Raw genomic sequence first — 26,013 nt, forward strand, 5'->3', positions numbered from 1 at the left:
CATAAGTTTCACATAGCTGCATAGGTGCTGGACATGTTTTTATATAGTATTTCCATGAGAACTTATGATGCCTCTCATAATATCTAAGGCATGCTATGGATTCCCAGGTTTGTTTTTATTCGATCGGGAATCAGTTGTGAGGTGAGCACTGGGCTCCCGATGGAGCTGGGTCCGTGTGCCTTGTTTTGCTTGGGAGTTTCTGGCAATTCCATCTCAATGATTACAATTAATCATAAATCTATTTTGCATTTGTTTTTCTGAATTATTTTCTCAGAGAAGTCCATGTTGTTGTGGACTTTAGTTGTTATGACCACAAACCCATGTCTGATTTGACTGAATGTTTTGTATTAAACTGGGTGCTGTTTTCTGGGAACTGCTAAGATGTACTGTGCCGACATATGATTAATTAACCAGTTGTATTGCTTATATCTGATTTGAAAAGCAGTACTGGTTTTCTTGTCAAGTAGGGTTTAAGGCTACAGATTATTTAAATAACTCTTAGATGCTACAATAAGGTCAAGTACCAACACTGTCTATTGTGACTTAACATTTTTTTTAAAAGTAATTTTAATAGAAATAGAAATAAAATTTGATTAGGGTACAATAAATTGGATTCCTGCCTTTATTGCTATTTCTGCCTGAGCTTCTACCTTTTTTTTTTCTTTTTAATTTAAATTACATAACTTCTTACTTCATATCCATAGTATTATCTTGAGGCCCATATACATATTCTTTCCAGGACATGGTATTCTGACTCTAGATTTTGACATTGCTTTAACCACATGAAATTTATAATATCAGTGAAGGTGAATAATTTTTTTTAACCAAATATTAGAATTTAGGGTTTACTAAAATACTGTTAAGGAGATGTTAAATGAGAGACTGTTCAGAAACCTGGAAGTTACCATCTAAATACAGAAACTAAACACAGTGTTTAGAGGGTCTCTTTCAGGTGAGCTCATTTTAATTGGCTTACTGTCCATTTCAGTTTAGGTTTTGACAGTTTTTAAGGACTTGAAACTAAGCCTGAAAAGCAGCTCTTCCTGCTGGAATGTCCAACCAAGTGTTGCATCAGTTTATTGGTCTAGCCAAATCAGTATCGTTATACTAAATTACTGCTAAACTTTCTGTGGTACAAGCCTTTAGATTTCAGTCCTGCTTTGAACTCAAGGGAGGCTTTCATCTGCTTATGCAAATTCATTAAAAATTGAATCCTTAGATCTGATTCTAAATGTTAACGTCCTTTATCTGTTTGTTCATTTCTTTAGTCTCCCACCACCACATACATACACTTCCTTCCTCTGCCCCCCCAACAGTGGGGAAAAATAGCTATAAATACAGATAGGGTCTTTAGGCTTTAGGATATTTTATGACTTTCTAGGTTTTTTTCCAATGTCTGTGCCTATTTAATTAGGATATTTCTTATATCTGTCGAAGTAGGGTTTAATTGCTGTAAACCTTATGCTTCTTATTTTTAATGCTTTTGAACAGCTGTTACAAAGTTTTTTTTTATTATTATTTTATAGGCAAATTTAGAAAACAAACCAGTAAATGGCCGCAGACCAGAACTCATGGAATGCAGTATATGTGGTCATGGTGAAAAATACAGGGTGAAAACAAACCAAACAGTACCGGTTGAAAATGTGCAGTCTAAGGAGAAAGAAAGAATGACAGGCTTAGAAGCAGAGAAGTGGACACATAACGAGAAGCCATCTTTTGGTGTCCATGTCAATGGAGATATCCATGGAGCTGTGACAGGCAACGAACACTTGAAAAACACTGAAGACGGTGAAAGAGCTGTCTCTCCCAGTCAGTTAGCTGAGCCAAAAAAACCATTTGCACAGACCATCAAAAATGGCATAAAAACCCTACATTATTCACCACCGGAAGCAGCTGCTTCGCTGAAAAAAGTATCCATAGAGGAAAGGACAGATTTGACAGGCACCTCCCGTATGCAATGGACGAAGGGTACCAATCTGAATAACATAGTAAACACTCTGACGACTGGCGTTGGCTGCGTTCACCCAGAAAAACAAGGAAATGTTTTAGTGAAAGAGGAAAACTGCACTTGCAGCATCTTTGAGGATTCTGATAAGTCAGTTTTGCAGGCAGGTTCTGTTTCGGATCTACAAGAAAGCTCGCGTTTTCCTCCACTGCCTGAAGAGGAAGTGCATGTAGGGAAGGGTGGCTTTAAAGTACCTAACTCAGAGACGCAGCATGAGGATTCTTTGTTCCAGCCAACTTTCTTGTCCCTGATTAAAAACAGAAATTTAACTGTAGAGCAGGTTGTAGCTATTGAAGCTTTAACACAGTTATCCGAAGCCCCTTTAGAAACAACTTCACCAGCTAAAACTGAAAGTACCGAATGTGCAGAAGAAACAACTTCTACCTTGCTCCATAGTTCCAAAAGGGATATCTCCTCCTCCTTCACATCCTCTGCATTAAAAGAAATCAAAGACACTTACTTACAGAATGAGCAACAGCTCTTGGCTCACTGCGCTCACTCGCAGAAGCAGCTCCCTAATAAGGCAGTGTTATACAATGGCCAAAGTTCAGTTTCTGAATTGCATGATAAACCTGCCAATCTGGCTGGCGAGATGTATAAATTACAGTTATCCTCAAGAGATACCAAAACTTTATCTGACTTAACATCTAATGCAAAATCATTTACAGGATATACTACCAAGAAAAATTATGATCCAGTCACCCTTGCACAGTATTGCAATGCTTCACGTAGTGTCCAGCAAACAAGTAACAACTTGGAAACTCTTGGCCAGTTAGAGCAAAAGCCAGCCTGTAAAGATTTGAACTTGGAAGCTGGTTCTTTGATTAAAGAAGGAGGAATTCACAGCCAGGACGAAGAAGATGTAGCTACGCAACTAACTCAACTTGCAGCGCTAATTGAATCAAACCAGACAAATCCAGAGCAGAAGAATGACATAAAGGCATCACTGCTTAATCTAATATCACACGAGAGGCAGCCAAAGTATACCCAGGATGGGTTGCAGAAAAAAGAATCTGTATTTTTTAGGCATAATTATGGTTCCTTACTATTAAAGCAAAAACAACCAACAAATAAAAAAGGAAATGCTGTACCATGGAAACCAAGACACAAAAAGAAGCCTCAAGAAGCACGCTATCAACAAAATAATCAAAACCAGCTAGAGCTGTTGTCATGCCAGCGTAGTGAGTTACAGGACATTTGGATATCATCAAAACTGCACAAGCTTGGTCAGACCATGCCACAGGACTCCAGAATAGCTCCGTCTGAAAAAAAATCTCCAAGAACCAAAGTACAGAGAGCACTGAATCAAAATACTTTAGCATCACAAGAAAAAACTAGATTGTTTCTCCCGCAAACGCAGATAAAATTCCATAGGTGTTTACCTGAGGTACAGCAAGAGAAAAAAAAAGACAGGTTGTTTAGCTGTGAAGTGGTGAATGAGCAAAGCAAAACTGCTGGCTGCAGTGACCCACTAAGCATCGATCCACTGAAAAATGAAGTTGTTGCACGTAACCAGTATAGCGACCTGTCCTCCCGTCATCCTCTAGCTGTCTCCCAGTTCAAAACAGCATCCTTATTGAACAGACCAAGTGAAAACTTACAGATGTTTACAGAAAAATGTAATTCTCAGGTACAGCAAACAGCAAATGTCAGTCAGATGCATCCTTTGCCTCAAACTTTTAATCAGTCCAACCTGAGAGCTAACGAAACGCGCAGTGAAGACAAAGCCTATATTCAGCAGGGCGCTGTTGAACAACAAGCAGCTCTGAAGCCGCAGGTGCTGCCCGTTCCCTGTGGTGGGGCCTGGGTACCAGGTGCTGTTGAAACTCTCAGGAATATGGAGTGTTCGGGCGACGTGACCGTTCTGACATCAACCAGTTTGGGTACTGACCACCCACAGAGCACAGGCGACTCAGGGTGTTCTCCGGCAAAAAACACGCTCAGCAGTTTCCTTGAATCACCTATGAAGTTTCTCGATACCCCTACAAAAAATTTGATAGATACACCTACAAAAAAAGGACAATCTGAATTGCCATCTTGTGACTGTGTTGGTAAGTCTTTTTGCTACCTTTCACCTGTACCTTTCAGATGGAGGGGTGTTCATGTTGCGGCCTTTAATGTGAGGAAATGTACTTAACACTCTCCTTGGCTGTTGCAAAAGGATGAGTGTTTCGCCTTTAGGAAATGGGGGGATATTGTTTTTTCCCTTTCTGTAACTTTTGTCTGGAGTTCTTTGGGCCTGCAAAGCACAGCAGAATTGAGTATTTTTGGTATTGTAGCTGGCAGGTTTAAATTCTCTACTTAAATTTAACCCAGGAGGAAAAGGAGTTTTTCTGCTGACTTGTGCTCTGTGTGAATTTATCTGCAGTATATCAGATTGTGATTTTTATGTCTAGACCTAGTTTTTGCCTGAGATGATCTGGGTAAAAATTTCCCAGTGTATTGTCATTATTGCCTAAATGCTGTTAGGTAAGTGGCAGGGCATAGTTGCGGGTGGTCTTGTTACTGTCAGCGGTGGTCCTGACGACCAATGGCCGTTTGCCTTGAAGAGTCTGTGTCAAAGACTAGTAGGCACCCCTCGTGGCAGAGAGGAGAGGTAGGGTGGAGTTCGGGTGAGGCCGTGCATGTAATAGTTTGCGCTGCAGGATGAGGTGTCAGCCCGAACTCGGTATTGAGGACTTTGCAAATACAGCTTGATTGATGGTGTTAGACGTGCTGTGTTTTCAGACTATCAGAGTGTACAGATGGAAAAACAAGTCGGAGATTTAACAACAAATTGTACACAGGCAGATTGTTTCATCTTTGCTTTAATGTTCCAAATCAACAGCGTGTTAGTTAGGAGGCCTGGATTATGTTTTCTGTTCTGTAGTGCACGACTAGCAGTTAACTTCACACCCCTGCTCCTCGATTCTCTTTTGTCTAAAACGAATTCATGTTTTCCTACCAGCTAGGATATTGGGAAGCTTACTTAGGCAATACATGCCAGCTCCTGTAATGAAAATTTGTGAAAAATGCAAAATATTACTATAATTAGGATTACTTTATAACATAAAGGGAAAACTACTAGCAGATTAATAGGAGGAAACGAGTATAAAATAGCTTTCATGCCTTTGAGGAGAAAAATCTGTCATATTCTTTATTCATTACATTTCGGGGACAAATTTTAAGTATTATAATATAATTTGTAGGATGTTTCTGTAAACTATTTCTAAGTTTACTTGTAATGATGTAAATAAGTTTGTGCCAACTTAGTTTTTTCAACCTGCTTACAGAGCAAATTATAGAGAAAGATGAAGGCCCATATTACACACACCTCGGGACAGGACCAAGTGTTGCTGCTGTGAGAGAAATAATGGAGAACAGGTGAGGAAAATTCAGCATTTAAAGTTCACAGTGTTTTTGATGGTCTAAACAGGAAAGAAGAGCTATGAGAAATTGGGTGCTATGTTTAGCTTTGTTTTTCTAAACTTTTTGCAGTACTTATTTATAAAGAGATTTCTGTTCCTATGTGCGTGAGGTGAGCACTAGCATTTCAGTTCCAAACTCATGCGTCTGTTCTGAGCTCTTGCAACTTCAGGGTTGAATTTCAAGTGCAGCGTGCTCTTAGGTGCCGTTGAAGTCAATAGGAATGACAGAGATCAGGAGCTGGCAGAATTGAGTTTTCTAGTGTCCTGCATGCAAAGAAACGGTTGCAAACTGGACAGAAAGGTCACATTAGTGACTAAGTGCACTAGGATTGACATGCGAATAACATTTTCTTCTCCAAATAATGTTTCCTTAGTGGCAGAAGCTTGTTATCAGGAGAGAGATGTCACAAATCACTCTTGCAAATAAGATTTTAAATTTAAAAGAATTTTTTGACATTATAAATATTTTGCTTTTCTACTGTTCTCAGTAAAGTAAAATAAATGTTATTCTGTTTTATTGAACAACTTTCCTGTTTTAAAATGGTCTACAGCAATTTGTTTTACTTATGAGCTCTTTTTAATGCAGGTATGGAGCAAAAGGAAGCGCTGTAAGAATAGAGGTAGTGGTTTATACAGGAAAGGAAGGAAAAAGCTCTCAGGGGTGTCCAATTGCCAAGTGGGTAAGTTTTTGTGTTACAGCAGTAGAATTGTTTTGTATGGCTTTTAAATATCAAATTATGTGTAGTCCTTGAGCTTAAATATAATCTGATCTGATCTTTAATGAATCTTTAACTGATCTACAAGTCTGCCTGAATGATGAAGCTAAGGAAAACAATTTTTTAATTTTTTTTTTTTTTTTAATTTGGGATGTGGTGCTGTATGTTATGCTGTGGTTTGAATGAGTGTGAAAGAGATGCTTAACAGAGCTAGCAGAGTTGACCAAATTAAGGGTCAGATGACCCTGACCGTGTCCAAAAGTTGGAGTATCTAGTGAAATATGCTATTGGGATGCGTGAAAGAGAGAAAAGAAGGGATGGTTGCTTGGGAGAGGTGAAAAACTATCCAGTAATATTTTTTAAAGCCCTCCTCAGTTGTATGAATGTCTGAGGAAAAGAGAATGTGATGGATGAGGAAGTTCAATCTCATATGCCATGGAGTTAATGACTATTTTTGAGGAACTGAACTCAGTATTTGGAAATGTAAATGTTATGGTGATAGTTTTCACCAAAGTCTTGTCTCACATTGCTTCATAGGAGCCAGGAAATGTAACAGACACAAGCTCCAGGAGAGAGCTTGGAAAGAATTGATTGTCCTTAATCTTTGCTGAAACCACCGAGGGAGGTAAAAAGTAGACTGGAAATCTTGTAAACTGAGTTTTGGAAAATAATAAAAGAACTTGATTGTTAAAAGAAAAAAAAATACTGCTGTATTTAGGAATTTCAGACTTCATTGAAAAAATGATGATGACTGTACAGTTGGTAGACTAGCATTTGTAACTACATGACAAAAATAAGGTTATTACATATTGTACGTGAATGGTATTGCATGCTAAACATTTACTGCTTATGTTTGGAACAGTCAAAATGTGTTTTTCATACTCAATACAAAAACTACTTTTCAGAAAGGAATCTCATATGTGCATGTTGCTTCAGATAATATTCAGTCAGCATCCAAGAAAAAAAGATGGTAAAACTGATTTCATAAGCAACTGACCCAAAAAGAATGGAATTATTTTTCTCACTGTTTCAACTTAAAACACTCAGTTTTAACAGGGGACAGGAGTTAAAAATCTTACCTTGGAAATAGTTGTGAGCAGTTGAAAGGAAGAAGTAATTTAAAACTAACTCTTAACCTTGATTTTTCTGTTGCCAGTATCAACATACTGTCTTTTATGTAAAACAGAAATGATAGATTTTTATTGTATATCTGCACGGCTGTAGTGTCCAACATGTGTGTACAATATGACATTCAGAAAACATTTGAATACATACAGAAAAGTCTGTTTTAAGGTATGGGAAGCTGCTCTCCAGTTAGTTAGATTTTCGCATTTCTGCATGTGAAGTGTTTGCGAGAGTAAACTTCATGTTCATTTAACTGAAGTTCCAGTCTCATTTTATGCAGCAGTGACTTTTTTCTGTGTGCGAGTTCAGACCTAAAGAGGATGAATGCTTTTCCAAGTCTGCTAACTGTTACTGTGTGACTGTTCAATACAAAAGAGGGAAGGAAATCACTCAGATCTCCTCTGTAGAACTGTTTCATGCTGTATAAAATCCACTTTTTGGGGTTGGTATTCTTAATGTGTTGCATTAACTTTTCACTGGCAATGCTAATGTTGATCCTTGTAACGGAGCAAATTTGGGTTTTGGCTATGACCAAAGACACATAATTGTGAAAATCGTTTGAAAGCATATGGAAAAAGTTTTCTGTGCTCTCTGATAATTGCACTCTCAAGGTTCTTTCAGCTGCACGGAGACTTCCACTTACTTATTGACAATGTTCTTTAGGACAGACTCATTTCTGCTTTGCAGATGGACAAGCTATTGCCCTTAGGGCTCCTAGGAGACTTGCTCATGAGAGCACCACAATGGAGCTCTGCCGAAGCAAAAATGACAAGGAAAAATTGAATGTATCTGGGGATCATACCGAACTATTTTTCCCAAGTAATTTTCCCTGTTTCCTCTAGATAATTTTCTTATTGGTTCACTAGAAATGTTTTAAGATTAAAGGAGGCTTTCTAAAATACCTGTGTCCATACTTTCTTCTAGTAGTGACTGCATTTCATAATACTGATTCCCTCCTGAATGGTTTTTGTTTAAGTAGCTTCATTTCTCTTAATGTGCCTGATGTGTTAAACATTTACTGAGACAGACTCCTTTCCCCAAAAGGAGCTGATGTTTCCTTTCTTAGATTTCAGGTTACCATAAACTTGCAGAATCTTTTCTTTTGGTCTTCTTTTGAGAAGAAATAATCATCTCTCCTCTGTATTTTTTTGATAGTTAGTGTTTTAGGGTGATACTTTGTCCCTCTGGATGTGGACAAAAATGCTCCTATTAGCTGAACCTAAATATGATCAGTAGATAGTACCTAGGATTTGAAACGTGGTAGTTGTATGTGTGAGCCTTAGGTTGACACCCACTAAGTTAAACTGTGTGCAGTGAAGAAGAGCTTGCTATTGTTTTCACTACATGCGGCAGCAAGGAGACTGCTTGACCTCTGATTTTTTTGCATCACAAATTGTATCGTCTCATTTTTGTATAAAAAGGGAATTAATAGTGTGATGCCAGAGATTTCAAATGTGTGGATACCTGCATAGGTGACAACTGTGTCATTAGAAGATAACAGCATTCTGTGACGTGCGCTGGGGTAAATGTGCTCTTCTTTCTTTTCTGTTTGGATTCCTTTTGCGTTTTTGCTTTGTCTAACCAAGTTCATCATACTTCTTCATAATAAGTTAAAGAAAAAAGTTTGAAGTACTGAAATTATTGGTCTGTCATTTTTAGTAGCCCATTCATATAATAAAAAGTTCCATGTTAATGTGCATCTCCTATAACCAGCCAGTGACAAGTGACTTAACTCATATTGGTCCCATTGTTTTATCAGCGCTTTAGCTGATAACGGATGTGTTGCGGGCTTTTTTTGCCCTGCTCTCAGTATGTCTGATGGTAAATTACAATTACCTCCATTTATGTGAAACAATTTATGAATTTGTTAGTTGTTCATGAATAACTGTAGGCACCATCCTACTGCACTGAAGTCAAAGATACATGTCACTGACCTCAGAGGTCAGCTTTCAGTCTTAATGTTTTCTGGATTAAACCCATTTCCTGTGGGTTCCTTCTCCTGGTTTCAGTGCACATTGGCTTGGATCAGCTAAGCTGTCATTGCTATCTGCTGTCTTTATTCAGAGTTGTAATGTAATTTTTTAGTTTCCAGCTATGAATAAAGACAAGAGATAAGACGTGATAAAAACAGGCAGGTCAGGGCAGAGGTCCTTCTTGCTGATATCCTGTCTCCAGCGCTGACTGATAGCAGAAAGGTGTAAGAGGAGGGCAGTTGCCTCCCAGAAGAGTCGCATAGTTTCCAGTAATTCATAGCTCTGTGGTTCCCTGAGCTGGAGGTGGTGTCTTTGTGCTCAGTTGCCTTTCATAAATGTTATCATCTTGATTTCTACTTTTCCTTCCTGTTCTCTTATGCTGGGAGTTAAAATGCTGGCATGATGTTTTCAGCCTTGTGCTCTATTCCCAGTAATTCCTAGCAGTTGTTTTTGCTTTTTCTCCTTTGCAGAGCAGCAATTTGGCATTTTCATAGTGCTTTCTATCATCGTTATGCCAAATTTTCATTCCTGCATGGTAATGGCCAACTCAGAGTCCATCTCTGTCTAAAAATAGAATTGTTTTCACCATGTGTATTAAATATGCACATCTACAGTGAATTTTATCTGCCATTTTGCTGCCCACACAGCATTATGAACTTCTCCTGCATTTGTTTGCAGATTGTGCTACTCTGAATTGCTTGGTGTTATCAGCAAATGTTATCATCCTTTTATTTACCCTTAACAAACATGCTGAAGAGCACAAGCTTTTGAACACAGTTCTACAGAGCTCCCATTGGAGACATACCAGCCTTTGTTTTGTCTTTTCACCAATTATTCATGTGTGGTCTTTTGATTTGTCCCAAGACACATTAGAGTTTTTTAAGAGCCTTTACTAAGGGACCTTACTGAATGGCTTTTGGAAATCTAGAAAGACCTGCAGTATGACTGAGCTGTGACTTCGCTTCAGAAAAGTTTATTTGACTTGGCTGCCTGTGCATCACACTTTCCTGTGTGATCACTGCTTTGACCCACACAGATACCAGGCTAATGTGATGTCCTGGTTTCACTAAGATAAATCACCACCTCATGTGATCAGTGAATCAAGATACTTCTTGGATCTTTTTACAAAGCAGTATCCTCTTGGTAATCTTCAGGTCCTCTGGTACTAATATATTATAAATGAACACAATGCACTCGCATTTAATGCTTCAGTTGTTTCATCCTTGAGTTTCTTTAGTGGATGTCATCTGAACTTGGCAGAGTGCTGCTGTTTGGTAGGGGGGATGGTTGTTTGATTTTGGAGATTTTTATTTTGTGTGTGTGTGTGTGTGTGTGTGTCGCTGTGTAACTGTAACCACTTCTGTCACGGCTTTAACTTCAGAAAAAAAATCCTTGTGTCTGTCCCCTGTGAAGAAGGTTTCTGACATAGGAGTCTTCCCAAACTTCTTGTTTGTGAACACAGCAGAATTGGATTTTGCATCTGGAGCCTTATCTTCTCTGAGCTTTTTTTTTTTTTTTTTTTTTTTTAAACTTGGATGACCTGTTGACCTTTCAGATTCTGTTAGGCTGCTAGTGGCCCTAATTTGTTTGAAAATTCAGTGTTATGGGGCTTTTATGCCTTTCGTTAGTAGTTTCTCAACTCTTTCACTTCTCTACTGTCTGCCTTTTTTGGGTTTTATATTTATAACTTGATAGATCTTTATTATCTTTCTGTATCTTTTCTGTAGTGTTGATTGTATATTAGTAGGATATATAAATAATTAAAAAGTAGGTGTGGGCTAAAAATGGATAAAAAACCCAATTACAAATACTTCTAAAATATAGTTAAATTTGAAATTAGTCCTGTATGGACCTGTACCTAATATTAGTCACTGAAATTAATCAGTTTTTAAAAAGTAATGTTTAGATAACCCGTTGTTACAACCAAGATTTTATAGATCATTGAACTAATAAGAATTTGTAGCTAAATGCCAGAAACTACAATTTGTTGAGTGCTGAATGAGCCTTAATAACAATAGATTCTTCTGCAGATGCAGAGAAGACTATTTTTTTCAGTTTGCTACTTTAGCTTGAGTTGAGAAAGGGGTTAAAATGGGGAATCAAAAAAGCAAGAAAACTGAGAAGTTGCTTCAGTTTCTAGGCTCTCTTCTTATAATTTACTGTTAGTATTAGAAGAGATGTGTAATTTATTAAAGAAAATGAACTGATGAATGACCAAGGTACTTTGCAGTGGATGATCATTACTAATTGACCAAGCTGTCAGGGACCACTTTATCGGGAAGTCAGGCACCTGTAAGCAGACTCTGATGCTCATTTCTCTGTGTCCCACTTGGCAGTGAGATGGTCAGCAGGTCTGGGGCGGCCCTGTTAGCTTGGGGATAGTGAAGCTGTTGTGCTATTTGGAGCAGCATAGAGTGGGGAATTTTTGAAATATATTTGAAAAGGGCTTTAAAATAAATTTGCCTGGGCTGACTGTCCCCTGGCCACAGGTTTAAGTGGAAAGTGCAGCTCCATTCTGCTTTAAACAGCTTACTTTCCTTCAAGCTTTTCTTTCATTTATTAAACCATCTTTATGATTAAATTCTGTTCTCATTAGGAAATTAATTTTGGCACATGGAGAGGGTGGGTGATGGAGGTTTTGTTCATCTTTTGGACAACATTGTATTGGAGCATCACTTTCTTGCCATAATGTTGTAATACATTAAGTTAGCGGGTGTAGCAGGTACTATAGCTGTGCAGGCGTTTTATTGTTTGCTAGGAGACAGACCTACTAAATACAGAATTGGAGGAGTTTATCTTTGACTAAAATATTTGTAACATTATCCATAGTAAAGCTGTTCTTAAGTACTGCAGTGCTTTGACATTCAAAATTATTAGAAACTTCTACATTGTTTCTGAAGTAAATAAAAGTGTTTTAATATTGTGAAGAACTACTAAAATATTTTAATAGAGTAAACATGAAACAAAAAAGCTTATGTTAAGGTAAGTATTATAAAAAAAGCAAACATTTAAGTTCCTGTTATCACTGCTTTAATTAAACAAATGGGATATCTGAACAAACTGAGTAGTTTCTTATTGTCATCCATATCATACAAGTGCAGTTTACCATTGCAACAGAACAGAAAGGGAATGTCGAGGGAGTAGGGAGGGTGAGAGGGCACTGAGAGTTGAGGCTTGAATTTTGTCCTCATTTCTGCAGTATTGGTTGCACGATTATAGAAGAATCATTTAACCTATCTATACTGCAGTTTGCTCATTTGTAAACTGTACAATACTGCTTCCAGTATTGTATCTGAAAACCTTCAAAGAGGTGTTTGCAGATAATTGCAGGTATCACACTTCAGTGATATTGCTGTAAAAATAGCTAAGTGACTTCATGGTATTGTGATTGATGGTAACTGTTCTTGGCTAACTTTTTTGATGTAGTCTGATAGTATTTGAGAAGAGAGAATTTAGGGAAGTGGAACTTACTTCTGTTTTAATATTTCTTAGACATGCTAAGAATAAAAGTTTATAACCTTTTCCAGTAAGAAAATGTTGCTTAATGTGTGTGTGTGTGTAGGGGTGAATTAGGAAAAAGGAGGGCAGACTGACTTATGTGGCAAATGAGAACATCTCTTTCTCTTGCTGACTGTTACGCAGCATCACCTGCTAGAACAGCAGTGGGTTTTTTAACAGGCCCATGCTCTCACTTTGCACTGACGTAAATTATTATGGAATTGTAGTTTAGCAGAGAATCTCATCCTGTGTAGAGAGGGCTCCATACATGGGCTGTGCGCAGTGGCAAAATCTGCAGGTTAGAAAACTTGGAGCCAAACTCTTCTAAATGAGTCTGGAAATCACAGTGAACAGTCAAGCTGTGTTCTCACTTTAACATCAACTACTGAAACCCTGCAAAGGAGGCATAGTGATTTTAGTGAAGAAATTCAAAATGGGCTGGAGGGAATATTGCAGTGAAACCACGTGGAGATGAAATACACCTTAAAATAATCTTTTGTTGGTCCCATTATTTTTTTTAAATCCAGTAAGTTATAGCAGTGAATTTAACTTGCAATCAAAATTTTTTACTGTTTGTTAATGGTGTCTGGTTTATATCATGTTAAAGTTAACATAACTATTCTGGTGATCCTAAATTGGAAAGTAACTTCTCATTCATGTGGTAATTCAGCATCTGGTATGCTGAGCTGCCGCAGTCTGACTCTCAGTTACTTACATAGGTCATGTACGTGCTAATTTAGATAGACTGGCTTATGTTTAAGGACATTGAGTAATTTTTATTCACAGTGTACTTATTCCTTGTTCTAGAGCTCCTGCCAAGGGTTGAGACAGTTGCTTCAACAATCTAAAAGAAATAATTCAAGTAAGTAGAACTCAAGCATTTGGACAGCTGAAGCAGGTTTTATTGATAGCATAACTTACTGATGCTGTTCAATACATTGAGAAATGATCTGGAAAAAAGTGTGAGACACTGAGGTGACAAACTGCTGATGGTAGAAAGTTGTTCAGGACAATGAAGAGGCGGGGCACGTATCACAAAGAGCAGGAAGGACTTGTGATCCGGAATGAATGGCCATTGAAATGATAGATAAAACTCACTTGATAAAGTTAAACAACACACAAGAGTGTTGTGGTTTCATATGCACAGTGATGGCCACTAGGTTCAGTGTTACTGCTTGGGATAATAATTCATTAGATATCAGCTTCAGTGTTCAGCAGTGATGGAAACAGCAAAAGATACTGGTGAGAGCTACTGGAGAAGAATAAAGAAAACATGAAACATATGCTTCTGTGAGAAAGCATGCTGCACCCCAAGCTTGAATACTGTCCAGTTCTGGTCCCCCAACTTAAGAAAGCACAGCAGAACTGGGAACGACAGGTAGTGGTACAGACTCATCAGCCTGGCAGAGAGGGAAGGGGAAAAAGCAAGGCTCTCAGGTCTTTGGTGTGATGGAGAGCTGAATAGCAATCTGTTATTCATGGTCTCATCCTATATCAAAAATAGAGGGCACTAGCAAGGGGTGAGCTCAGGGCAAAGAAACGTCGTGTTTTTTCTTTCCCATAGTCTGGAATTAAGCTTTGCCCAGGAATATAGTGGATGGTAAAATGCTGCATAGGTTTAGAAGTGAGTGAACAAAGCACAGAAGGCAAATCCATCAAAAGCTGGGAGAGAGCACGTCCACTGAGCTGCTGGCAGGTGGCTGGAAGGTGCCTGGCAGTTGTTGAGAAGCATCTCCACATCTGAGTGCCTTTCTTACTCATCCCTAGGCAACTCCTCTTAGTTGCTGTCAGAACCAGGACAAGGCTGGACAATCCACTCCTCTGACCTTGTCCTGCACTTGTATTCTTCAGTTCTTTAATTCTTAGCATTGCTTTCTGTCTCTTTGCTATCCTTGTATGTGAGGGAGTGAAAAACTAACTTTTCCTCTTGTTTACCCCATAACTTGTTGCTAAATTGCTAGAGCAAATTCTGCAGCCTATGGCACCTTGTCAGTAAATACATTCTAGCTTTTGGCTCATGCTATCTGTTAAGAAAATTGGGTTAAATTCTACCATTGTGGTTTGTAGAAACAGAAATTTAGCTGTGGTCTGTGGCCATAATGGCTGTTGATTATATTTCTGTCGTACCTGGTTGGCTGTGGCTCACTTTGAAGATTTGCTTGTATTCTCAGATTCTGCTATTTGGAATATCTGGGCTTGAATTGTTGCCTTTCTTTAGATGTACAGATAAACAAGAACCCATGGATAGCCATAGTAACACAGAACAGGCATGGTACAGAAGCAGTAGGGGTGGGAGCACAACTACAGCACAGGAAGGATATACAGAACTTGGGTTTGAAAATTATCAAAATAAATAAGCATCCTGCCCAAATTATCAGCTTACAAGGATGATACTTTTGGTATTGTGTGTCCAAATATGCATGTGTGTAGGAAAGCTGTTTGGAAGGAGGTGTGTCGCATTTCATTTTGTCCTAGGTATGGTTATGTTAGCAAGCAGGTGGGGGAGCGGGTAGTGTGGAACTCCATGCCCAGTCACTGTGAGTGCAGAACAGGGCTCATAGGTATTGGTCAAGCGTTGTGGGGGAGTTTGTCAGGTCTGTTGCTTTCCAGAAGTGCTGTGTTGCAGCTGAAGCAGATTATTCATTGTTAATGTGGGAATCTTTTGATGTACTCATCATCAGTACTCAGTACTGGTGGCAGTTACTGCTTGCTAAAATGTGTTCAGGGATAATCTGTCCCTACATACCTGCAAAAAGATGACGATAACGGCATTTACAAACTTAGTACAAGTCTGTTTTGTTGATTATAGTATTTTTCTATGTGAGTCACTAAGAAGGTGTGGTTATTTTGTGTGGAAAAGTAGTTGCGGGGGAGAAGTTTTTATTCTTCCATTTCAAAACGTTTGCTTTAAAGTTCCACCACTTAACAAATGTTTATTTTTTTCATTCCTTTTAAATACATTAAGGACTGAAAGTAAACAAACTGAAGTATTAATTTATTTACTTCATCACTGTTGTTACCTAAGTGACAGAAACTATGAGTAGTACCAACAACTTTTGGAGACAAGATTTGCCAGCTGATTTGTGCACTGTTCACGGTCTGAGTTTCCTCATTCAGGGGCTTGCTCTGTTTGTTGCATATTTAACTTAGTATTTGGCATCTCAGTGTTTCATAGGTAAACAATGTAAATGCACTGGGAATTACATTTGCAAACTTGCAATAGCAAATAAATACACTTTCAAAATTATTGTGTTAAGAACTGATTAATCAATTGTATTACTGTCATTCTCTGTGGCTGTGACAGTACACTGATTCCATTTTCTTACTGAGGGGGGCACTGTAAAATGCACACTGAAAAAAGAAAAAAGTGAACTAAAGCATAGGTGAAGATTTTATAAATGCTACTCTTCTGATGACATCATTAAGATGGTGTTGCTGTTGTATGAATTTAATAAGTGTAATATTTCAATAAAGTAAATGGTGTGGGGTGGGGGGACAGTTGGTTAAAACACTGTATGATTTGGGGATGTTTAAGGGAGAAAAGATTTTTAGAACCATCCCCAGTAATTTCAAGCTGCAGAAACTGGAATAGAAATAAAGAAATAAACTGGAGATGGCTAAAGAGTAATTGAAGTGATGATCAGTTAACTAAAGCCTTACTATGTCCCTTACTTAGAAAACCAGTAAGAAATCAGATCTGTAAGCACATTGGGCAAAATCTCAACAAGTGGTACACAGCTTGTAGTCATATTTTGGATTGTACCCATTACTCAGATAACCACAAGTTTAGTAACAAAAGCAAATGCAGTCAGTTTTGCTTAGTATGTGTACACATATAATGCAGTATACGTAGAACTTATTGTAGAGTTCAAAAATTTATTTGATGTAGTTGGGCACTGGAAAACAAATGAGAAGTTGGAAATGAATGGAGTTACATCAGTGTTAGTGTAACCAAGAAGTCACCAAGTCAAGCAGTGCAGTGGCAGTTTCTCCCACTAGAAAAATTGTTAAATCATCAGGAATGACATGGTGTTTCTGTTGGCTGAATTTATTCTAGAATTTTCAGTTGTCCTGCTCAAATGTGCTTTTCTGTGTATTGAATGTGGCACGGCTGTGGATTTATTACTATTACAAAAGGGAGGCTGTTTCTTGCTGCTTTGAGAATGTCAGCCATAGCGTGTGAAGGGGCATTGTCAGTTTATATAGGAACAGCAACACAGCTCCAGCTCTGTCTGCGGGCCCGGGGAAACCCTCATTGTTTTGGTGCAAGCTGTGCTCTTCTAAGACCATAAGAGTCAGGTGAGAGAAGTGCCTTATCTCTGGCAACAAAAGGACAGGCGCACTCCAGCTGTATTAGTCAGATGAGCATACGATGTAACCTCTTAAGAGCCACAGAAATTAAATTCAGACAACTAATAGATCCATTAGCTACCTTTGTGGCCTAAAAGATGATGGACTGGAAGATGTTTTTGGGTGTAATGAGTGTTGCATTCTCTACTGCATGCATAATGAAGCAAATTCCAGCTATGTTTAACTCCAGGGAAATGTGGTGTTAAAGAAAACTATAAATTTCCTTCTTGTCCATTTGTCATTTTTCCTGAACAGTGTATTTCCAGTTTAGAACTTTATCAGAACTCAAAAAGGGGCAACCTGGTATTGTACCGAGGAACTGAGAGGTAACAGATTTCCTCATTGGAAGTTGCAATGCCTAGAAACCAGAAAAAAAAACAAGTAGTAAAAGCTTCACCCTTCGTGCTGAGTAACAAAATTAAATTCTTCTTCTGACTTGAAGAAACTGTGCTGCGTCAGGAATGTAAGACTCACACCAACATGAATAACCTGTATTGTATATCAGCCATGATAGATTCTTTAATGCATATGAGTTGCATTATTTTTTCTTTCTTTATATAAAATATTATACTGGTTGGTCAGTCACAACCAAGACTCCTTTTGAGGAATGATTTCTCAGATGCATTTGCTTGTTTTCTCATTAAGTTTAAGGCTGAGTGTAAGACTCTGATGAACTTTAGGAGAGTGATATTTTCACTCTTGACAGAAATTGACTTCAAGCTTCCTTCTTCCTGCTAAGCTTGCACAGATTCCCTCTGAAACTGTTCATCTGTTGAAAACCTTTTCATTTGCAGATTAATTGCATGCGTACGTTGGTCCCCACTTTTAATGAATTCACGTAATTTAGATACTCACAGCTGATCAGACTAGGGGTCACATATGAATGGCAGCTGCATATCTGGCCACAGAGATGCTTTGATGTCAGTCCAACAGGGACTCTGCTTGAAAACTCAGACACTGAGGTATTCAAATAGTAAGTGAAACTTCCATTGCCTTCCTGCTTTCATAGTCTGTGACTCCTAACATGTCTATGGGAGTTCTGCTGATGGAGAGGGTGTTGGGTGGAAAGCCAGGGTGACCGACTGCTTGTCCTGAGCAAACCTATTGCTATGGAGCTGGCAGAGAATATCTGCAACGTAAGGGCGCACCCTCTGCTCGCAGCAAGGAAGAGAGACTTGCTGGTCCCCATCCTGTGTATGACAGGGCAAAGGAAGAGGATTTAGCCTCTAGTGCATGAGAGAGGTCCAGGCCTAATGTGTTTGAAGCTTAATGCTGGGGTCTTGACACCTTTGTTGGAGACCTCGTACAGCCTGTGTTGGCTAAAACACATTGGAAGAACAGATAAACTTATTTTCTTGTTGTATTACCTAGCTTTAAGGCATTTTTTTGGCCTTTTTACAGTGCAACTTAATTTCAGATTGTGATAAAAACCTAAATATGTGGGAGTAGGACTGTCTAGCTTTTTTTATTATTATTATTTCAATGGTATATTTTACTGTTCCATATTAGTCTTTGTTTTTTATGGATAAGGTTGACAAAGATTGCTTTGTATATCTTACAGCTTAGTAAAAACTTTAGCATTCTGAAGAACTTTAATGTAGGTCATCTAGGGATATGTTCTGAAAAATCTCTTTGGTTCTTTCTCTAAGAACACAGTTTATTTTCATCGTTTTCTTCTAATGTTACTTTGCAGGGTGGGAACCATTTTATGTACTGACATGTAACTCTGGTAACCATCCTAACCTACGTAAATATGTGCTTTTGTGATGTGCTTTTATGTACTTGTATTCTGGGTTTTGACGATGTTTTCAGTATTATTTTCAAGGTAACTGTTAGGTTTGCAGTGGACCTGTTGTCTCAGGTTTATTATTTCCTTCTAGTGGTTCTTTTCCTCTTAATCCATCTTCTTTACTGTTTATGTAGAACACCTAAAATATTCCTTCTCCTGTAAAAAGATACTGCTATTTCTTCTACAGTTAAAAAGGAAACACAAAATCATGTTCTACACCAGAGATCAGTGCGTGATGCTGTTCCAGCCCTGCTTGCTGATGGACACTTTCTGGGCAGCAATATTTCTTACTCTTCCAGGCCTTGCATGTCCCAGAGAAAAATAATGCATTACATGTTTCCTGTGCTCATCTAAGAATAAACAAAATTATTCTTCCAGGTGATAAGAAGAAGTAGTGATGAAGAGAAGTTGCTGTGCTTGGTACGTCAGCGTGCAGGACACCACTGTCAAACCGCTGTCATCGTGATTCTCATACTGGCCTGGGAAGGGATCCCTCATCTCCTGGCTGATACGCTGTACAAAGAACTGACACAGAGCCTCAGAAAATACGGCTGTCCCACCAGCCGTAGGTGTGCGTTAAATGAAGAGTAAGTTACTTTAGTAGTAAATGACTGTTGTGTTGCCTTTTGAATGTTCTGCAAAAAACCCCGTTGAGAATTCAATAGTTCGACTAATAAATATAGGAAAGCTCATTTAAAACTACAAACCACTAGGTGTCATTTCAGTATAAAACTTAGCTCTGGACTTTTCCTAGAGATCAGGCTGTAAGTGATAGTTGTACACACTGCACCCGGGGAAAGGGGTGGCAATGAACTTCTCTCTGGCTTTGCACACGCTGCCCAAAGGCAGTCAGTGTGCCCTTTGTACACAAGGCCGTGCTGAAGAGCTGCTAAGAAGGTGATATGTGACTTTATTGAATAAACAAGAGATTTAACACTCAAAATTAGGATCTTTGTCTCTATGCCTCTGAGGGGAATGTAATTTAGTTGACTAGATGATAAATAACTACTGAGGAGCTACTCTGGAGCAGTGCTGCTGTTGTGCCGATTTTGGTGTGGCCCCCATTTAACAGACTCCAATAGCTGTACAGTGACCTGACTCTCATGCTTGTGTTCTCAAGGGGTTGGGCTGAGTAGAGTTGTTCCAACTGAAAAGTTAGATCAATTTGGAATTAATGGTATTGCTGCACAGAACAAAATAACTGTTGGATTTGGGGTAGCCTTTAGGAGCAGTGGTATTTTCTTGGATAAAGATTTTATACAACTGGAGAAGTCAAAATCAAAATAGCGTGGGTATATTTACATAGCTATAACTGAGTGTTATGTATTTCCCACAAGTGGGACTCTGGGAAGTTTAGACTGTCTTTATTGGGGGGAGGGGAAAAAAGTCAGTCTTCTGCACATGAATATTTCCTTAATAGAAAAGAGCTGGTTAGACCATATATCTTATAAATTTCTGTGTTGTTATGCTGTGTGTTATAAAAGAAATAGCAAATAGCATTGATCTAAAAAGAAAAGGGAAAAAAAAAAAGCTGTGTTGTCAGCTGACTTGATGTGTCTTTATTTCCTTTCATAGTCGTACTTGTGCGTGTCAAGGACTTGATCCAGAAACTTGTGGAGCGTCGTTCTCATTTGGCTGTTCATGGAGTATGTATTTCAATGGCTGTAAGTTTGCCAGAAGCAAAAACCCCAGGAAATTCAGGCTTCTCACTGATGACCCTAAGCAAGTAAGATTTATTTTATTTGGTTTATTGTTTTCTTTTCCTCCAAATATTTATTCTGATGATTTTCAGAACTAGAAATGAAATCTACAGATATCTGCCCCTTCTCTCTCTCTCACATCTATGCATAGCTTATCACACAGACACCCAACTAAATGTTTTGCAACTGTAGTATTTATAATTTTTCCACTGTATGAAAACTCAGTGTCATTTACTATGTATTTAAATACCCTAAAATTATCCTTAAATGCTTTTTACTGCTTTTTTTTGCTGTATACCTATTTAGCTCCACTGTGTAACTGTATGAAATGTTAATCTTTGTAAGTATAAAGTACAGCTGCAGGTTTTTTCTAAGCACCAAAGGCTGCACCTCAGAGATTCAGTCCTTTTGCCTTGTCATAGAGAATTTTGTACCTTGGGTTGCACTGCTTTCACACTTCTGTCTGACCAGCTAACAACCTGTCTGCCACCTAGAATAAACTTATTTTTCTGTGGACATCATGTTTTTTAAACACTTGTGAAGGAATGAGTGCACTAAATATGATGCAGTTAAATGATACTGTAATTTCTGCTCAAGTTTGTTAGTGTTAGACATAAAGCTGAAATAGCAGGGAAAATACAGTGATGGATTATGTGAAGTAACAATCCTCTAAAAAAACAAAACGAAACCAAACTAACCAAATTAGATTTTTCCATTGGAAATACTTTCATGAAGAAGGAATAAAGGTTTTGTAAACTGTTAACTGCTGCCTGATGCACGATATTCTGCTGTGTTTTTCAGGGTAACTCAAAAGTGCCTTTTATTCTGACTGTAGATGTCTCTAACCCCACTTCCCTGTGGAACTCCTAGATGAAAGTATCATGTTTTTACTATCTCATCTGGCGTGCTTTAGGAGACATAGAGTATAGGGCAGTCAGTTACCTAGTTCTCTGTTTGGATTACCCTGCCACCAGTTTTCTGGGCTCCTCTGCTGCCAGCTACAGGAAAGACCTAGCTGGTTGAAATCCAGAGAGTAGCAGAGGTAGTATCGCATTTTTTTAAAGTGTAATTTACACATGTGTGTGCACATGATGTGAAACTTTGTTTCTTGTAAGACAGAGTGTCATTTGATTCACTAGAGCTAAATATTCCTCCCAAGTCCTATTTTTTTCCTGAAAGAGTTGACGAAGCATCTTTTATGCATATGTGCACGAATGCAAAACCCTCAGTCTCCTGAGTTGTGCTGTCTACTCACATTGTGGGTCTTCACTAACTTCAGTAGTGCTTAAAGTGGGGGATTTCTGCCTCAGCAGCACAGAGCACACACAGCCCTTCTGCCCTGCTCACTGAACACATGACTAAGGCAGTACAAGCTGGAAGTAGTCCTGCTTGTCTAAGAGGGAATTTGTTTTATAAATTTTCAGTTAATAGAAAAACATGCTTATTGGGCATTCCTTCATTTTTAGGAATCCTGTTCCTTCTCCTTTGTCCCTTTCTATTCTCTGTGGCCCCCCCCCACCCCTTTTCTTTTTTCCATTTTCTCTCCCTGCATAATGCTGTATGTGGAGCATTCTGTGCATGTGTTTTCTCTGTAGGTTTCTAATGTTCTAAATAACAGTAGCTGGGGACTCAACAAAAGTGGTGACCTTCATATGTACTGTCTGCTGAAATATTAGAGTGTGACAGATCTCTAATGAGAGAGCTCAAATAGATCTGTCTTTGATCAGAATACGCTCTGTGAGACTTCAAGCTCTGTTGGTGGCATCACTTCCTTGGAGTCTGGGAGATGGCCACCCTGAGCTCCATTCGGATACTTAGTCAAGCATTCACAGCAGCATCTAGAAATGATACCCCTCCCATGAGAGCTGTCTGGCATGGCCTGTTCGCTTGACAGGTAACTGGCAGATTTTGGGAGGAGATTGCCTTCTACCACAGTGTAAAAGCAGTTGCCTTTAGTTATCTTAGAGAAGATTACTTAACCAGGACATTCTCTAGAGATGTGATCTAAAAGCGCATTCCCTTATCTTCCCTTTTCCATGGAAGCTGTTTTAAAGCCTCTTTGGATTCTGCAGTTGAGAGTGGATGAGGGTTGCACGGCAGACAGCTACTCTGCAGCTGTGTTTGCCTGCAAGAGAAACGTGTGCGCCCTTAGGCTGCCACTGTACAAAGCCCTCCAGCTGCAGGCAGCAGTGGTGCTTGGGCACTTGCAGTGTGCGTGCAGGCTGTCAGTGCACCTCAAAGAAGTGCAATTACTGGTAAATCATTTTTCTCTTCATTTGGTTTTGTCATTAACTTTTTTAGCAGATACTTCTTTTAGCTGAATACTGGATGTTGATGATTTTGCAGATGACATAAAGCTAGGAGGTAGAGCAAATGAAGAAGATAGTTTGAAATCCAGAGAGATTTGGATCATTTGAGGCACTGGATGGAGTGAGATGAGGTTAAGAGTGTAATACACCTAGGTAAGAATAGTACATAGGATAGATAATTAAGGATGTTACCTTATAGTACATAGGATAGATAATTAAGGATGATAGATAATTAAGGATGTTACCTTCAGTGCAGCTCAGAAAAACTTGTGATAGCAATCAACTGTTGATAAACTGGCTACAGTAAGAGTTAAAAATACAGTATCATTTTGTAATGTAACATTACACTGAAAAATGTGAAAGTATCCTTATAGGTTTACATTCATTGGTGTTTACACCATATGATGATAAGTGTTGTTTGGGGTTTTGTTTTTTGGTTTGTTTTTGTTTTTGTTTTTCAACAAAAATTTTTTGTTGCCACTATACAGTATGCAAAGCTGAAGCTGCAGTTTTCTCTCAAAGCCTGGTCATTGGAGGAAAACAAAGTAGGGAGTATGTCACCACCCTTTTCTTCCCTAGCTGGTTGGTGATTTTCCTGGAAAATAAAAAAATTTGGGAAAAGAATTTAGGGATTGTTTCTATAAATAAGAGCTTAAATGTTACATTGCCATAGATGCCCGCCTAGCTGATTCCATGTTCATATGGCTTACCCCAAGGAAAGGAATATTACTTTCTAATCTGGTAGATATTTCCATAAAGTCCTGAGTTTTGCACCTCCAAAGACAAAATATTTAGCAAATGTTACTGATAAGAGTTCTGTTGCAATGTTAGAAACATACCTCTTTAAAAATTAATGTTAAGTGCTGTTGAGATTTACTCATGTGATTAAAAGAAAAAGAAGGTGGAAACCTAGGAGTCTTTCAGCAGGGCTGTATCAACACAAATTAAGGCCCCATAAGCAAAACACTAAAAGAAGACCTGGGGTTCCATCTCCACTCAGCATGTGATATGATTTTGCTCTCCTAGATGTTACTTCTCTTTTTTTATATGGAACGTACCTCATTCCTTGACTGTCTAGGTATTGAAAGGGGGAAAGGATGCAGAAATTGGTTCCTTGTGTGTTGGGTTTCTTTGCCCTAGCAGATATCCTCCATTGTTATCTGGTTGACTTATATTTAACAACTTTGGTATTTCAGTCGTGGAAAAGCAGGCTTATTTATGGCTGGTGACAAAATGCAGCAGAACAGAAGTCAGATGAATAAAATAGAGGTAGAGGGGGACTTTCTTAGCTTTGCTGACTTTTCAGGCACCTCTAAACTGGATTAGATTCTTTTAAAGCAAATTACAGCACTCTGAACGTTGCCTTTCTCTGCAGGAGGAACTTCTTGAAAATAATTTGCAAACTTTAGCTACTGATGTGGCTCCGGTTTATAAAAAGCTTGCTCCTGAAGCTTTCCAGAATCAGGTAGGTCTGTGACATTCAACTAGTTTAGCTCTGAACAGGCAGCATAATTTGAAAACAAGATGAAACCCCAAAGTGTGTCCATGGGTAGAAGCTGCAGACCTTGTGGATGTGGTGAATTCCCTTGCTTGCTTACAACTGTTACTTCATTAGGCTAGTTTTAAAATATTGCACCTTTTTTATTTCAGCTGGTTAATTATGCCTTGAGCTGTGCACATGTAAAAGGCTTAGAGATAATACTCTAAATGAAAAGTTTTTATTCTTTAAAGACATTTTGACTCTGGCCAAACTGATTATCTTGTTGACATCCAGTCCTAAAAGTTGTATGTTTCATAGGAAAATACATGCTTTACGATCATTCTTACTGACTGTATTTGTTCAATCACAAGTGCGGTTGTGGCTCGTGGGCTTCCAAGTTGCTCACTTTCAGTCCCAAGTACCTGTAGTTTATTTTTACTTTCAGGTGGAAAATGAACACATGGGCCCAGACTGTCGGCTTGGATCCAAGGACGGTAGGCCTTTCTCTGGTGTAACAGCTTGCATAGATTTCTGTGCCCATGCCCATAAGGACACACACAACATGCACAACGGAAGCACTGTGGTACGTACTTAGCATTTCCTCATTTGTACTCTTTACTGTTGTGATTACTGTGTGCTTTAAAATGCTGCTTGATTGAGTGGGAGCGTTTGCATGAAGTTTGTTAAGGTATTATGAAATTAACTGCCCGTTGCCATTTATAAATTCTCACATTATTTGCATATATTTGTTACTGGTCTACAGAGGATATAAGTTCGTCTTATTACAGAACAGATTAAGAAAGACATGGGAGTGATCCTTCCCACAAAATACCTTCCTTCTTTTGAGACACCCAGGCCCTTTGGAGAGGACTGGCCACAGGACAGATAAGCTATTCACAGTAGAGGTGTGATGTTCAAAGGCAAGTAATTATCTAACTGAGGAGTTGTACAAACTTCTGTAGAGGAAGAGCTAAACCAAACTGATTCATTATTAATTTACCTCCCTCAGGCTCCATTCCCATCAAATTTACTTTTTCTTGCACTGTGCATTTATCGGCTTCATGTTAGTATAGTTACTAGTCAGAAAGTAGAGAGTATGGTATCACAGTGGAGTTGAGTGACTATTATAATTTTTCAATCTCAGTATGAAAAGAGTGGTGTGGTCACTGTACCAAATACCTTGCTGGACATCTAGTGAGAAAATCAGTTGGGAATTACTCAGTTAAGTGATCTTTTAGAAACTGAGATGATAGTCTGGAAGAAAGACAATCTCAAAAGAGAAAAGATGAAATAAAACTGACAATCTGTCTTTGTAGGAGTTGGAGCATTGCAGAACTCTAAATAGCTAGAATGACTTCTTGTACATCAGTGGAGGTAACACTCAAGAATAATTTCTCTATCAAAGGATGCATATCTGGAAAAAAAAATCTAAAGTGTCTGCCTACTCTAGAAACAGTCTATTTTTAAATTTGGAAATGAAAATTGAATTATTATTTTGCTGTGATTCAATAAAATGCTGCATTTAAACACATACTTAGTGTTTAGCATTTGTATGTGGCATCAATGAAATTACTGGAGCAATTGTTTAATATTAATTCTGTGCTTTTATGTTTGGCAAACGTCCATTACTTTAGCATATGGAAGCAGGTCTTGGAATTCAC

At 38.5% G+C, this 26,013-nt stretch overlaps 1 protein-coding gene across 1 annotated transcript; it reads left to right on the forward strand.

Annotated features, from left to right (window-relative positions):
* The first annotated feature begins 1,532 nt into the window (after positions 1-1,532).
* TET1 (tet methylcytosine dioxygenase 1) lies at positions 1,533-24,947 on the forward strand. Its single transcript, XM_010178304.2, has 7 exons — positions 1,533-4,056; positions 5,278-5,368; positions 5,999-6,092; positions 19,242-19,450; positions 20,439-20,589; positions 24,248-24,337; positions 24,798-24,947. Exons 1-7 carry the CDS (start codon positions 1,572-1,574, stop codon positions 24,945-24,947), a joined length of 3,270 nt encoding a protein of 1,089 aa, XP_010176606.2. The 5' UTR covers positions 1,533-1,571.
* The last annotated feature ends 1,066 nt before the right edge of the window (positions 24,948-26,013 follow it).

Source organism: Antrostomus carolinensis, unplaced genomic scaffold (genome assembly GCF_000700745.2).
Source record: "Antrostomus carolinensis isolate BGI_N321 unplaced genomic scaffold, ASM70074v2 scaffold15561, whole genome shotgun sequence".
Lineage (NCBI taxonomy): Eukaryota > Metazoa > Chordata > Aves > Caprimulgiformes > Caprimulgidae > Antrostomus > Antrostomus carolinensis.

Excerpts from the sequence above, each read along its gene's own strand:
- TET1 (XM_010178304.2), top strand. The coding sequence starts at position 1,572 with ATGGAATGCAGTATATGTGGTCATGGTGAAAAATACAGGGTGAAAACA. Across the intron at positions 6,093-19,241 it reads GGTGTCCAATTGCCAAGTGG|GTGATAAGAAGAAGTAGTGA; the intron begins GTAAGTTTTTGT and ends TTATTCTTCCAG. Across the intron at positions 24,338-24,797 it reads CTGAAGCTTTCCAGAATCAG|GTGGAAAATGAACACATGGG; the intron begins GTAGGTCTGTGA and ends TTTTACTTTCAG.